Raw genomic sequence first — 15712 nt, forward strand, 5'->3', positions numbered from 1 at the left:
TAGCTGTGCAGGGGATTGCAACTATTGTTGTACTAAGAGAAGAGTTTGGACTGAAGTTGAGAAACTGATGACTGATAAATTAAGGAGTGTAAGTGCCCAGTCCTGTCCATCTTTTTCTTTTCATGCTGACCTAATACTCACTATTTTGAAGAAAAATCTTATCTACATGGAGATTTAGTGCACAGCAGGCTGGGGTGTAAAACTATAGCACTGTGGCCTACTAAGCAACTGTAGACTCTGTTACAAATATACTAAAAGTATGTTTTTTTTGTACCACTGTTTGAAGTGCAGAACATTACAGCACACAGTGGAACCTTTAAAGCATAGCCATATAGTAAGTGACAAGCTAGAGGACTGTACATTCAAACCTTCCTTGCCACCCATTAAGTCTCTGTGTAGACAAGCCCTTAAGCAGTCTCTTAAAGCTTAAGAGAGACTCAGATATCTGAGGCATCTGCCATATACTGTTGATTCAGTTACTTTCTCTTTTTTTCTTTTTTATACATTAATTGAAGGTAAATCAATACTCCGGTGATGTGAAAAGCTGGGTAATAGTCCTTTAAGCACATTGGGGTTCTTTGAGAGCAGAATTGGTGTGTATGAGTCAGCTATTGTAATTGTCCAGTCTGACTCCATTCTCAGCAGAGAAAAAGAGAAACAGAGACACATCCCCAACCGTAAAGAACTGAAATTAAGGGCCCTGTTGTTTCTTCTCCTTCTATGCATCTGGCCAGGGAGCACAGAAGGTTGAAGTGCTAGATAGCTTCATGCAGGAACTTTCCTAGCTGATCACAGGAAGTGTATGGAGCCAGGTGTGAAACTACTCTTCACAATATAATCCCCCTCCCCCAAGTCTCTTTCCTCAAAGTTTCTAAGGTGAACTTCATGGAATTCTTGTAAGGTGAACTTCAAATAATTTCTTAGGGGGGCAGGCCCCTTTGCCCTTTTCCAGTGGGTGTTTCCAAAGGAAGGTGGGGTATAGTCCTCAATGATTTGATGTTTCTTAGGAGGGAGATGGTCTTCTTGCTATTTTGTAGGCAGTTTGAAAAAAAGGTTACATGGTTTTTAATGGCCTTTTGGCATAGTACCAAAAAGTTTCCATACTTGATACAATCTGTAAATCAGCATTTTGACTTTCCTAAATCAAAATTAGGAGGAAAAACATATTGACTAGTGTGGATTCGTTCTTATGCTGTAATAACAGCACTGAAATAGAAAATGTCTTTAAAGCTTAATTTGTCTGAATGTATAGAGTTCACTCAATATGAAAGAATGTTGATGTAGACTCGGTTGTTCAGTATGGCAAGTTTTTAAAATATTGTGTGATTATTTGTTTTTTCTCTTCTAAATGTTCATATAACTTTTTAAAGAACGATATAAATGATGACTACTACACACCAGAGTGCAAATATTAGGTAGAGTCAGGTTAATGTGCTTTACAAATGGCCTCATTTGCTTCCCAAATGCTACTTTGACTCCTACATTTTAAAGTCACTTACTTTGCAAATAGCTTTCTTTGTAACCAGCAATCTAACATTCTCCTTTTGCATTTTTACAGGTCTCTGTTGGTGGCATTGAGTGGGACTATATTGCTACACAAGGCCCTTTGCAGAATACATGTCAGGATTTCTGGCAGATGGTATGGGAACAAGGGATTGCCATTATAGCAATGGTGACAGCAGAAGAGGTGGGTATTTAGGCCAGGTCTGCCTTAAAATTGCTTGTCAATACAGTAATTCCTCATTTAACACTATAGATATGTTTCAGAAAATGATCGTGTTAAGTGAAAACGTGTTATGCGGGGTCAGTTTTCCCATTGAAAATAATGGAAAAGGTGGGGGTTGCATTTCAAGCGGTGGTGTCTGTTGGGTCCGGGACATAAGGTTGGGGGAGAAAGGGGACTGGGTAACAGCAGGGAAGGGAGGTGTTTGACTCTGGGGAAGGGAAGGGGAGGAGAGGGGAGGGAGATTGGGTTGGGAGTATGCCCCTCTGATGGGTCTGCCAGGACCTGCACTGTGTCTGGCGAGGAAGAGTCAGGGGGGAATGGCGCCACGAATGGCGAACCCTCCGCTGCTTTGCAGGAAGGCAGGGGAAGCCCCGCACAGCCACCAGCAACAGGCCGGCTGGGGAAATCATGTTATTCCGGGGACGGTTATGTAATTCAAAAAATGTTCCCTAAAAAAAAATCATGCTATCGTGAAAACGTGTTAAGTGGGCACGTGTTAAATGAGGAATTACAATATAATAATGTTAGTTAGGATCGTGATCCTGTGTGATATTTTTATATTGTCAAAAATCCCTTTGTCCATATAGTTTTTCATTCAGGGAACTGGTAAAAGTTTTGCCAGTATAAGATGGTCTCCACTTGGGGGATTTGCTGAGAGGGTTAGACTGGCCAGCCATTCTAGTGTAGACTAAGCCTTAGAAATGGTTTTCCCACTTAATAAGTCTGAGTCAAAGTTTGTGGAAAAAGCCTCTTAGCAGTACATTGTGGGTGGAAATGTTGGGATTGTTACAGCAGCTTCACTCGTGTGTGCTTCCATGCATTCTGTTCACAATGTATTTGCTTCCAAGGAGGGTGGGCGAGAAAAGAGCTTCAGGTACTGGCCCCGACTTGGCTCAAGGCACAACACTGTCACCTATGGAAGATTTAAGATTACTACACGATTCCGCACAGACTCTGGCTGCTATGCAACGACAGGCTTGAAGATCAAACACCTTCTCACAGGGCAGGAGAGAACAGTTTGGCATCTGCAGTATACAGACTGGCCAGAGCATGGGAGCCCAGAGGATCCTAAGGGATTTCTGTGTAAGTTGTTTCGATTCCCTCTGTCAGCCATATCACCTACTATGGGAAAGCATGCTGATATTAAAGGTTTCAGCATGCCAGTGATGGATGCTAGATTGCTATTTTTATTTAGAAGCGTGTCTTTCTGCTGCCAGGCTTATGTACCTAATAATAATTAAAAACCATATAAACTGAAACATAATTTGCTATGTGCTGTCACTTTAACTGCTCTATAGCAAAATAGAGTTAGGCTACAAGTCACTGCCTCAAAAACTCACCAAGGCAAACCCTCAATTAAGTAAATAATCTTCCTTGTTGCTTTGTTGGGTTGTAAAAATGTTTCAATAAATCAATGATAGTTGTCAGGAATGTGACTTGAGGCTGGGCTGCAGTTTGTTCTGACATTTGTTACAGTGGTAGCAATATGCTGTGTGCATTTATGTCTTTTTCTTTCCCATTGGAACTGACAGCATACTTGGAGGAGATACAGTCAGTGCGGCGCCATACAAACAGCACAGCGGATTCTCAAAGCTCTAACCCCCCTGTACTGGTACACTGCAGCGCAGGCGTAGGAAGAACGGGAGTAGTCATATTGTCAGAGATCATGATTGCCTGTTTGGAACACAATGAGGTTATTTTCTTGCCCATGTTTAAAATAAAAGCTTCGGTTTTATGTATGTGGAGTATATAAGGCATTGTGTGGCTTATCTGTTGAATCCTTATTGCAGGCCTGGGCAAAATATGGCCCGCAAGATAAATCTGACCCACCAAGCCACTGGATCCAGCCCGCGGACTTAATGGGGATCCCCAGGCAGGGTCCCCAGCTTGCCCCGCAGCCCTGTTCGCAGTGCAGAAAAGTAGCTGCAGGGCTCCGTTTCTGTTTTGAAACTGGAGGGGAGGGGGGAAGTTTTAGGAGTGGCCCTGCCCCAGCACATTCCCATTGGCCAGTTTCTGGCAGAAACCGGCCAATGGGAGCTGCTCGTTGGAATAGCAGAGCAGGCAGCTAAGAAGAACCACGCCCCCTCTCCTGGGCTCAGTTTATTCATGAAGCACATGGCCTGGCAAGCAGGCTGACCGGCTGGGAAACATTTTAAGCTCTGCCGCAGGCAGGCAGGCTAGTTTGGCAGCTGACAAGAAAGTCTCTTGGCCACAGCCTACTTCTGGCACCCCAGCCCTTTCCTGCCCCAACTCTCTGCCCCTCCCCCCCATACCCAAACCCTCTATCCCCCTCTTATACCGAAACCCCTGCACTCCAGTCTCCTGCCCTGGGTCACAACTGCATGCTTCATCCCAACTCCCTCCCAAACTCCAGTCTCCCTCCTGCAACACAGTCCCTTACCCCAAGCTACCTTCTGCATCCAGCCTCCATCCCAGACTCTGCATCTAGGGTTGCCAGATGGTTTCAACAACACCAGACACACTTGACATTACATCACAATCTACATTACATTTTATTTAGAAAATACCAGACATTTATATTTTCTCATATTTTCTCAATTTGTTTCCTGAACAGAAAGCTCAAATACTGGACTGTCCAGTTCAAAACTGGACACCTAGCAACCCTTCCCGCATCTCCTCTATTAATATCATGGAAGAGTGTGGCCCTCGACCACTTTCCAAAATCTTGGAGTGGGCCCCCCATCAAAAATTATTGCCTATCCCTGCCATAGGGCGTATCTAGACAACACAGAACGGTCGAAAGAGGATATGCAAATTCTATGAGAATTTGCGTATCTTCTTCTGATTGCACTTCCAAAAGTGGAGCTTTCAAAAGTGAAAGTAATTAAGATGCAGATTTTTTGGGGAACCGCCCCCTTCGTCGAAAAGCCATTTTTCCTCAAAATAGTAGGTTTGCACAGCTTTTCGACAAAGGGGGGGAGATATAAAGGGGGGTTCGCCAAAAAAGCCGCGTATTAATTACTTTCACTTTCAAAAGCTCCATTTGCCAATTTCCCATGGAATTTGCATATCTTCTTTTGACCATTCCCTGTAGTCTATGAGCCCATAGAGAGTTAATTATCAGAGCTGATACCTAAGCTCAGGAGTTACTGATACTGTGCCCTGTGCTTACTTCTTTTATCTCTTTTGTCTTGAAAGTCTAAACCACAGACTTATTAATCACCCATCATTGTAACAGTTAACATCTTTCTTTTTCCAGATGCTGGACATCCCAAGAGTGCTGGACATGTTGAGGCAGCAGAGGATGATGATGGTGCAAACTCTCTGCCAATACACTTTTGTCTATGGAGTTCTCATTCAGTTCCTTAAAAGTTCTAGGCTTATATGATCCCCCGCCCCGCCCCGTCCTGTAGGACTCATTCATTTCAAGAGTTTATAAAAGGAGAATTACAGTTGTCCAGGCAGACTTACCTGGTGTTCTTTTCAATAGATGATCGTGTGGCATTACCATTTTGGCATGGTGTGGGGATATTAAATCCAAGTGAAAAGTACCAACCTTTGCAAAGCAAGATTTTTTACTAGACTAACTTCTTTCCATGTTCAGCAGCAGCTAACGTAAGGAAGGTACTAGCATTAAACAACTGTGTTCTTTTTAAGTACCTTCTTAAGATTGTCTTAGTCTACACTGGGCAGTTTTGGAAATCACCTATGGTTTAGTCTGAATTTCTTTTTTAAAAACAGAGCATCTGCTCTGAGCGTAGGGAGAAATAGCTGTAGAACTGCATAGCAAGAATATCTGTAGAGTTGCATACCTACCGCCCCCCCCCCCCCAGAATACCAAGGTCTTAAGTAGTCTCACTCTACTTTCAATTTTGTATTTAAAACAATGATACTATATATATTTTTAAATAAGCTTGGTTTCTTCTGGTTCACTTAGCAGGACCAACAGCTGCTAGAAACCAAAAAACTTCAGGGCAGTTATTTTTCTATTTATCAAATTTAAATTTTTTAATCTTCAAAGAGCTATACATTTATAAACAGCACATTTTTTCAGACAATATTAGAAGCAAAGACATTCAAATTAACTTTTCAGGATTTCTACAAAAGTGAAAAGTACAAGAGGAAAGTGTTGTTACCTGCAGAATTCCAGGTAGTAGAATCAACAATAGCAAAGTCTTGTTACCTGAAGAGTGCTAGGTAATAAAATAGGCAAGTAGAAGGCATTGTTGAATTTCTTGGTGAATTTCTCAGTGACCTAAATGGTAAGAGGCACTGTTACCTACAGAGTAGGTAATAATCAGCAAGGGGATGAGGTTATTGTCAACAGGGCGTTATGTAAAAATAAGTGAACAATAGAATTCAGTTACCTACAGGGTTCTAGGTAACAAAATGGACAAGAGAAGGTATATATTCAGTATTATTCATGTATTTAGAGGACAGTTTGATTTTACTGGTTGAAATCGAAGTGGATGCAAACAATTTAAGCACTTTTTTGCTCTCTTATTTATGTAGCTAAGCATATAAACTGTAACCATATATCATTTAATAGGTTAAAGTACCTTTACTAACCTAACTATTAATTTAGAAAAAGCCTTTTTCGAAATGGTGAAATGAGAGATAACACAACTTAAAAATAGGAAGTTGCAAGGTGGTGAATGGATATGTGCAAATAATGGTGCAAATGTGATGACTAGGATTTTTCTTTGCACTTGGTTAGTGCAAAGACTTCGGTATTAATTTTTATTCTCTCCTCCAAGAAAAGCGTAAAAACATCTTAATTTCCAATCGAATTTCTGAGCTTATTTTGTCAGTGAGCAGAAAGGTTTGTTAGACTTGGCATTGTTGAGTTAAGGATGTTAATGATATGTGGGAGGCCATTTGAGAATGATAGCAACACTCAAAAACTGTTATTCATAATGTTGGAGATATGGGTATTTTAGTGACTTCTTTGCTGAAAGGGGCATACAATTGGAAGTCAGAAGATCTGAGATTCTGTTCCCTGTCCTGCCACAAACTGTGCGACCTAAGTGAGATCACTTCACTGCTCTGTGTCTCAGTTTCCCTGTTTGTAAAACCAGGATAATGATGCTCCCCTAACTTTCTAAAGTGCTTGAGAGCATAAAGAGCTCTATTTAGGAGCACTCCCTGGTATTTGTAAATGGCTTGTTGTAAATTCAGTCCTCAAATTTTTGGAGGGCCAGTCAGTGGACAAATAAACATTTTGTACCTTCCCCCAGAGATACCTGCTCCACAGCATGTAATGGGATTAGCATGTCATTGTTAATCATTTTTATGACTGTCAGGATGGTGCTACTGTATTTACTTTTAGTTAGTTGTGACTAAGTTTTAAACCCCTCGTGCAAGAGATTAAAACTCCTTTCACAAGAAAAAATTGCCTGAAATTTTTAATTAAAGGATAAAAGAAGAGTTGCTTCTGTTTCCTCCCAAAATGACAGACAATGTCCAAATGACACTGGATTAAAATATCTCTCTCATATAAATTACATTATTTTGCAAGAGCCATTTAATGTTTTTGGTCCCCTTTCCAATTCATATTGCCCTTGGTGAAAATGAGGTTGAGCACAGCAGAGAAAACACTCTCTTCCTTTTAACTGTGGCCTTAAAATAACATGTTTACATGTCTTTGCCCAACCAGAACCACACCTGGTAGGAATAATGCCTTGATCCAGAGGAAATTAATCACTGAACACTTGTCCCACTTTAATGCACAACTGCTAATCTGTCCAGTACTCTTATGACCTGACCGGTCCCAAACAAGGGAGTTTGCCAGACCAGGGGAAGCAGACTGGCTGGACTCTAGCCACCCCCTCCGGTTGATGGCCTGGCCATTCTCCCAGCCTTGGCAAGGCTGCTACCCACTGGCACCCTTGCTGCTGGCACATCCAGGCTCTTGGCCCGGCAGGGTTCCCTTTCAGAGCATGGATGTTGCTAGCCCAGAAAGTCCTGATTAGAGAGGTTCAACCTGTACAAACAAACCATTTGACATATAAGTTGTGGATAATCAGCATCTCTCAGAATCTGGCCTTACCGCCTCACTTCTGCAGCTCTTGCATGTATAGACCTTCCTTCAGCATGAACATTCATATAAATCAGTGGGATTACTCATGTTAGTAAGAATTTCTTGCTCCAGCTTGGAGAGTATTCTAACCAACCAGTTTCTCCCCAAAAGATTTATCAATCAGAATGAAATTCAACAGCTCTCGCTAACAAAATAAAATTTAAAATTGCCATTTAATTAAGAAACTGTGTTTGTCTAAATTTATACTCAGATTTTAGTATTCAAATGCTTTGACACTTCAAAGCCACACATTTGTCCATTCAAACTAGGTGGATATCTGTACAATGTTTCTTCATAAAGTATTGAGCATTACTAGGGAATCTGTTGCTAAAGCCAGCTCCAGCCAGGGTTGCAGATGTGTTTATTTGACAGAGGCTTAAAATTCCATCCAAGAGGTTCCAGATTCACCAAATCCACTCTCCTATCCTACTGTTGTAGAAACACTAGGAAGAAATTACAATATAGTAATCAGAGTTTAAGTTGCATTCTTATGGAAAATCTGGTGAATAAAGATCTTGCAATAAATATCAGGGAAAAGATATGGCTCTTTTTCAGACTTACAATTTCAGATCATCAGGAACAATTAAGGATGCTATTACTGGAAACAAAGGCTACGTCTAGACTGCAAGCCTTTTTCAAAAAAGCCTCTTTCGAAAGATACTTTTGAAAAAGCCTCTTTCGAAAAAGAGCGTCTAGACTACAACCAGTACTTTCGAAAAAGCAAGCCCCTTTTTCGAAAGAAAGAGCACCCAGGCAGTCTGGATGCTCTCTTTCGAAAAAGCACAGTTTGCATTACATAGCACCTTTTTTCAAAAGAGCACTTTCGAAAAAAGGCATTCTTCCTCGTAAAACAAGTTTTTCCGCGGTCGAAAAAACTGCCACATTCTTTTGATTTACTTTCGAAAGAATGTGGTGGCAGTGTAGACGCAGGGGAAGGTTTTGTTTTTGTTTTTTTTCTTTGAAAAAAGGCCACTTTTTTCCTAAAAAACCCTGTAGTCTAGACACACCCAAAGAGTGAAGTCTGACGGTATCTTTGGTAGGACTAAATGGAAACTACTTCTTTAGGATCAAATTCTGTAAAACTCTGAGGCCACATCTAGACTATAAAAATAAGTCAACTTAACTTACATAGGCATACAGCCACAGCAGTAATTACATTTTTTTACATTTTTACATTACATTTTTAATTATAATTTGTTCCTTTTGTTGGCAGTGCACATCCTCACCAACAACACTTTCATCAATTGTACTATCAGTGTGGGGCATTATGAAATGGCTCCTGAAAGCTAGCAATGGTTAATGTAAGCAAGACATTGTCTACACTGACTCTGCAACAATCAAACTACATCGATCTTGATTCCACACTTCTTGTGGAAGTGGAGTATTAAGTCAGCATAGCAGGCAATTATGTCAGGGGAAACCAAATTTAAGTGTAGACACTTCCATAGTTAAAGCTGCCTTGTATTGACCTAACTGTAAATTAAATCAGGGATGAGTTAAGAATCACTAGAAAAGCTTGGAGGCTTTAGCAAGGGCTTCTGCCCGCTCCCTGAATGTGAGAATTTTGGACAGTAGATCGGTGCAGTCATGAACAAGCTCTTCACTCTGGGCCTGATTCAAATCCTTTTGCAATCAATGGAAAGATGCCCACTGACTTCAGTGAGCTTTAGATCTGTCTGTAAATCATTCCTCAATATATCTGGGGAGTGAGTCCAAAGGCGCATTACTCCATGGCAAACACAGAGGTCATTTGTCTGGCTTCTGCACAGTAGAACTATGGTGATTACCCTTCATTTAGGAATGCCCACCTCTGTGGATAACTGGGCCAAATTTAGGCCTTTGTATTCCTCGTGGATGAAATACCCTTTGCACAAGTGAACAGGTTAAAAATATAGCGCTTGGGATCTATGGATATTTTTTAGAAATGCAAAGATCCTAGCAGAGCTCATGTGATTTTCTTTTTAAATAAAGGCAGCTGTAAATTGTCATCAGTCTTTTTAAAAAGAAATGTAAATGAGTGTTATGAATATCACATAGAGAGACTGAAAGAATGTCATTTTACTATTTCTCGCTATGTAATCTTGCTGAGTTAATACTTGGGAGATGCACAGAATTCTGCCAAAATAGTTTCTTAAATTAATAAGAAAGGCTGAGCAGTGGGGAAAAAAACTATTTGTATTTGGCTTTTCATTACCAGAAGCCATATTCCACTTCTGAAAAATCATTAAATAGCTGATCCAAAGCCCATTGAAGTCAATACAAGAGAAAGGAAGATGTCTGTCTACTGACTCTTTTAGTTCAGGCTCAGTGCTTAATCACTTATCTTCCAAAGAGGTATTTTCATTATGGTGCCTCTGTCTCAACACTGTGCATCCAGGTTAATGAAGTCCTGGGCATTTTGCAAATTCGGACTAATTTGAAACCGTAAAGTAACACATTTCTTGCATTTGCTTTCTAAGGGTTTCACATGAGTGAACTCTACCCCCTATCACCAGTGTAATGCTAATAAATTAAGGAAAGGATTAAGTAATTTATTTTCTTCTCAAATAAGTGAAACTACCACTAAAAGATATTTATGGAAGTAGTGTGGAAAATATTAGTAGAAACTGAGGTTTCCTTGGAGCAGGAAAGGGGATGGGATGATTTTAATCCACAAAATTGACCAGTCCAACAATGAAATTTGCAAATTAATGTGATTCATGTTTACAAATGCTTGCAAAACCAGGGTCCAATCCTGAAACATGCTGTGTGGTTTCAGTTCTCTGAAATCAATGGTGGCAATTGAAAGCACATGGTACTGATGCAGGCATAAGACACACAGAGTTTAAATGCTCACATCTCCTTTTAAATTTAAATACTGAAAACTAGAATAGGCCAAAACAGTGGATCAGGATTAAAAATGAAAAGGATAAATCAGAAAGACAGTTTCTCCCAACCTGTGTATCTTGTACTATTTCTGATATATGAAATGGGTGGGGGTGGGGGGTGAGGGTGCAGGGAGTGATGAGAGGCAAATGGAGAAGATTTTGGAACTATTTTCATCGACACTAGAGCAGCTAGAAGGGTTTGATACATATAGGATATTTTGTAAGGCATAGTAAGATAAATGATTCTGTAGTCATAGATTTTGTTTTTGCAGTTTTTAAAAAAGTGCTTTTTGAAACGCTGAACATTTTAGTTCAGAGACTGCATTTATTAAAATAACCAAACTCTCTTTTCAAAGTTTATTCTGTGCAACTTGTCAGCTCAGTTTCTGTATACAGATTTAGGATCAGATTTGCAAACACTTCTCTGGTTTTACACTTGCAAACAGCAGAGGAAAATAAGTGTTTATGGACGCAGTTAGTCATTTAAATGTTCAGGTACATGGTTTCTGGGTGCAGTCAAGTCTTTACAGTAAATGTGACTGACCTACATTGTTCCAGGTTAAGGCTGGGCTGCAAATCAGGCCTTTAAGCTATAGCATTGAACTATGAACTTAGAAGTCATATTTTAGTACAGCACATGCAGTGATCTTAAAACTTGAGATAATCACAGAAACTTTCACCGCTCTTTCAGGCATGGCTGTACAGTCAAACCTTATTACTAAGATGCTTTTGGGACCAGCTAACTTGGTTCATTCTGTTTTGGTTATGTATATAATGATTTTTTACTAAATCAGCAGGGATTCTGTACTTAACTAAAAAAATCTTTTTTTTTGTTAATGTGTCTTTCAAAACAAAAAGTTAGTAAATGAGCTTTGACTGTATTTGTCACAATTTTCCCAAGATGCTGCATTGTGAAATGAAGGATGTGCCTCCACTATATTTTGTCTTCAGATGTTCTCTCTTTTTTATGGCTTTAAATGATTATGAGAGGCAAGAATTAAATTTTGATGTACAAAGGAGCAAATAAATACAAATGACAAAACATAAAGCATTGCAGCCAGCTAGAAAATTGTTTTGTATAAATCTTGTCATATTATTTTGTTTCAAAGATTCATCAGCCAGTCTTACTAAATAATCATCTTTATGAAGCAGTTTCAGAAGATGCCTAACTTTATAAAGGGAAAATAGATGCCATTTTTCTGTTGGAAAATACTGAAGCAAAATTTAGACCTGAAATTACTATAAAGAGAAACTTTCAGAATACTGGTTTTCTAGAATCATTGAATTCAGAGATGGGGAAAGATCTGTTTACTATCTATCTCCTTGCTAATGCTGGAAAATTTTTACACGGAAGATAAACTTTAGTCCATTTACAGGGCCCTCTCCTGAGCAACTTCTGTACCCAAAATGCCCATCATCTGTATTGGTGATATTGGCCAGGATTTCAGTGGGAGTTTTAGGGTCCTGATTCTGCAAAGTCCTGAGCACTCATCAGGTTCTGACTGAGCAATTCTGCAAGTTGCTGAAGTTGCCTAACTTCCACTGATGTTAGTGGGAGTCAAGGGTGTTCAACAGCTTGTGGGATTGAATTCTCAGTGGCAAAGGAATGCAGGATCTGGACTCAGTTGCACCCTTTTCCTTTGAGCCAGCATACAGGGATGTATACACTACTTCTAACAGTAGCACACATGGATTTTCAAGTATTATTTTCTAGTATCAAGCTTATGGTTTTTATGTATGTTTTGCTGTATTGCCATCAATACTGTAAAAATGTATAATCAGTACAGCTTTAATTCTTGTAAAACTGAAATTGGTTTGTAAAACAATGTACAAATTGTGTTTCATAGATGGAAAAGCTTGTATTACTGAATGTAATATATGTGAAATGAATATATCATAGTTTATTTTTGCCATGGAAATAAATATTTGAAGCAATTTTAGATTTTGTTTGAATTATGGTACTGAAAAGCAGTGAACTTATTATGATATTCAGTCTAAATTCTTTCCTATCTCCTAGAGGTGATATGGATCACAAATACAAGTAGTGTTCCCCTTTTCTAAAGTCTACAGCATTTGCTGGAATGAACCTAAAAGAGATAGTAAATCTCTTGCTATTGAAGACATTAGTAATTATCCTCCTTGCAGCAAAAGCATCAAGATTTTTGCTGTGTCATTATTGCCTAATTGTCCCTTTTGAATTATGCAATGATTGTGATATTAAGGGTGTAAGCAAGACACAAGGCACTGGTCTATTTTAGGACTTTATTTCAAAATAACAAATCCCCCCTCCCCCAGTTCGAATTTATAAGCAAAGGCACAGAATTCAAAATCTACTTCTGCTTTTTATTAGGAGCAATGCTAATTCCAAAATAATTATTTCAAAATAACGGTAGTGTGGATGCTCCAGTGCCACTATTTCAAAATAATTACTCCCCAGGGTAATTCAAACTAATTACTCCATGGGGCTTCCTGGGGCTCTAAGTCCAAGGTAGCACGTCCACATTAAAGGAGTCTGCCTCAGACTAATTTTGAGGCTTCCCCATAGTGTGGACACGCCAGTTCGATTTTGATAAAATGGGAGTTAAGTTAAATTTAGTAATTTCAAAGAACTTTGCTAGTGTAGACATATCCAACAAGTAATTCTTCTGCTCTGCTCCCTGCTGAATAGGCCTAAACTGGAGTATTGTGTCCAGTTCTGGGCAACACATTTCAGGAAAGATGTGGACAAACTGGAGAAAGTCCAGAGAAGAGCAACACAAAAGATTAAAGGTCTCGAATATGTGACGTACAAGGGAAGATTGAAAGAATGATTTAATGAAAGGTTAGAGAGAAAGGATAATATTTGACTCCCTAAAAAGTGTTTTCAGTAGCCCTGAAAGTAATGACTCTAGAAATTAACACAATTTATCATAAGCACTTTAAGATATTAATGTTATATATTTCATAACATAACAATATAAAAAGTTTGGAGTAGAAGGATCAAGGGTTAATTATGTATGGAACCCCCTGCAACCAACTCGATTAACCATATAATCATGGCCACACAGCATGTTGTCACTGCCAGTAATAGACTATGTAACACAATGCACATTTAATTTTTGTTAATTGTATAGCTTCATCACAATCTAATTTCTTTAGATTTACATTTGAGGAAAGCTTGCAATGGTTGCAAGCAAAGAATGAACGAATAACAAACCAGCCATAATTAACCAAAGTGGGTTACAAAAAAATAACACCAAAAGAATTCTTAATGGCTACATTTTTAAAATGATTCATAACTTAAGTTACATAGCTAGTTGAAAAGCTTGAAAAAATTTCATTTTATCCATACATTTTTAAAGTTGTAGCTTTGAAAAACACAGTATATCTTTCATATAAACCAGAGGGTGGGGGGATCCCTGATTTTAAGTTAATACTGAATCCAGCCTTCCTTAATTAAATTTAAAAAAATATAGCATTATACTGTAGGGTACATCTATATTACTACTGCAAGTGAACCTCCCAGCCCAGGTAGACTTGCACTAGCTTTGCTTGAGCTAGTGGGCCAAAAATAGTTGTGTGGACACTGTGGCTCTGGAGGAAGCATTTTATATTACTGAATTGTTTTGGGTTGTAGCAACAATTTATCATGGAAATGGCATGGAAGCCTTATATGTGGACAATAAAGTGAAGCCAATGTTAACATTCATTTCTTTTCCTGCAGTTCCCATTCCATAATACAGAGCTGTTAAATCTCGCTGCAATTATTTATTTCCAGTCAAACTAAGATGACTGCTTTTCCAAAAGGGAAAAGTAGGCCACGTGCAGCTTCCACCTCTGTCCTTCCTCTTTTCCCCCAAAGCCTTGCCACATGGTGAGGCCGTAAGCCAGAATCAGGCCGTGGTAAGAGCCACCAAGGAACCTGGGCTGGTGTGGGGAGCTCTGAACTCTCCACCTGCCTTGGACAGGGTGTGTGAGAGCAGCCTCCGGTCTGTGTCCCCATCCCCTAGGGCACACTGCCCAAGACAGGTGGAAGTTCTAGGACTCCCAGTACATCTAGACTACGTTCTTCTTTCAAAAGGAGATATGCAAATTAGCACCACATTTGCATCTCTTCTTTCAAAAGTGAAAGCAAGTCTAGACGTGCCCAACAGTGGCTTGGGCTACGTTAGCCAATATTATTAGTGCCCAGCTCTGGCTTCTGGCCGAGGGTGGGGCTTCAGGAAGAAGAGGAGGAACGGGACAGGGCCCTGCAGTGAGGGAAGGCTAAGGCATACCTCAGCCTCCCCACTGGGAAGAAGCTGGCACCTCTCCTGAACCTCAGGCAGGTGCAAGGCAGCACTACAGGGAATCCAGGCCAGATGCTGTCTCAGAGACATTCTGCCTGGGACCAAAGTTTGTATTTCAGGACTGCTGCTCAATTCAGGATAGTGGTCATGCTAAGGCAAATGTGTTGGGCATTGTACAAACTCAAAAGGTGGCTCAGGGCTATTTTCACAAAGGGGACTTAAGTCTTATGCCACAGTTCTGGGTTAGGCACCTGACCTTCCCCTACATTGTCTTGAGAGCCTGGGTGCCTAAGAAAGAAGTCATCCAGTGTGCTGAGCAGAGTGCTGCTTAAGCTAACCAGGAGTGACATGAACAGGAAAGGGATGGGGCTTTGCATACATATTCACAAAGGAACTTAGGGACCCAATTCCCATAGTGGATCTAGGCCTTAGGCCTCCTGACAGGCCACCAAGACATGTCTAGCTCCACTCAGAAGCCTCAGCCATGAATCCTTATCTAGAGGTAGAGCTGATCTGTCTTAGATGCCTCTCACACTCATACAGGCCCACCAAGAGGGCAGCTATGGTAGCAGTGGCAGCCAGAGCCCCAGACCCTTTAAATCACACTGGAGCCTCAGCTCTCATGCTCTGGGTGGCGTTGATGGGCTGGCAGGGAGAGGCTATCTCCCAGCCCTGTTCCCTTCACCCAAAGCTCTACCCCTTCCAGGACCACAGAGTTGCCACCCCCACCTTGCCCAGGGGCCTGGCAATTTTGCCAGCCCCTCTGCACACACAGGAACCTCATTTTAGCCAATTGTCAAGTGGTTGAGGC

General features: G+C 40.3%; 1 protein-coding gene across 2 annotated transcripts in view; it reads left to right on the forward strand.

Moving 5' to 3' along the window:
• Positions 1–14321, forward strand: part of PTPN21 (protein tyrosine phosphatase non-receptor type 21) — a 71102-nt gene extending 56781 nt beyond the window's left edge. The window contains exons 17-20 of one of the 2 annotated variants that reach the window (XM_075926744.1): positions 1559–1687; positions 2575–2809; positions 3259–3419; positions 4947–14321. In XM_075926744.1, the coding sequence (XP_075782859.1) occupies positions 1559–1687; positions 2575–2809; positions 3259–3419; positions 4947–5075 (654 nt within the window). In that variant the 3' untranslated portion in view covers positions 5076–14321. The remainder of the gene's footprint in view (positions 1–1558; positions 1688–2574; positions 2810–3258; positions 3420–4946) is intronic. The other variant, XM_075926745.1, reaches the window with a different exon arrangement.
• Positions 14322–15712: the final 1391 nt, after the last annotated feature.

This window comes from Pelodiscus sinensis, chromosome 4 (assembly GCF_049634645.1).
Source record: "Pelodiscus sinensis isolate JC-2024 chromosome 4, ASM4963464v1, whole genome shotgun sequence".
Lineage (NCBI taxonomy): Eukaryota > Metazoa > Chordata > Testudines > Trionychidae > Pelodiscus > Pelodiscus sinensis.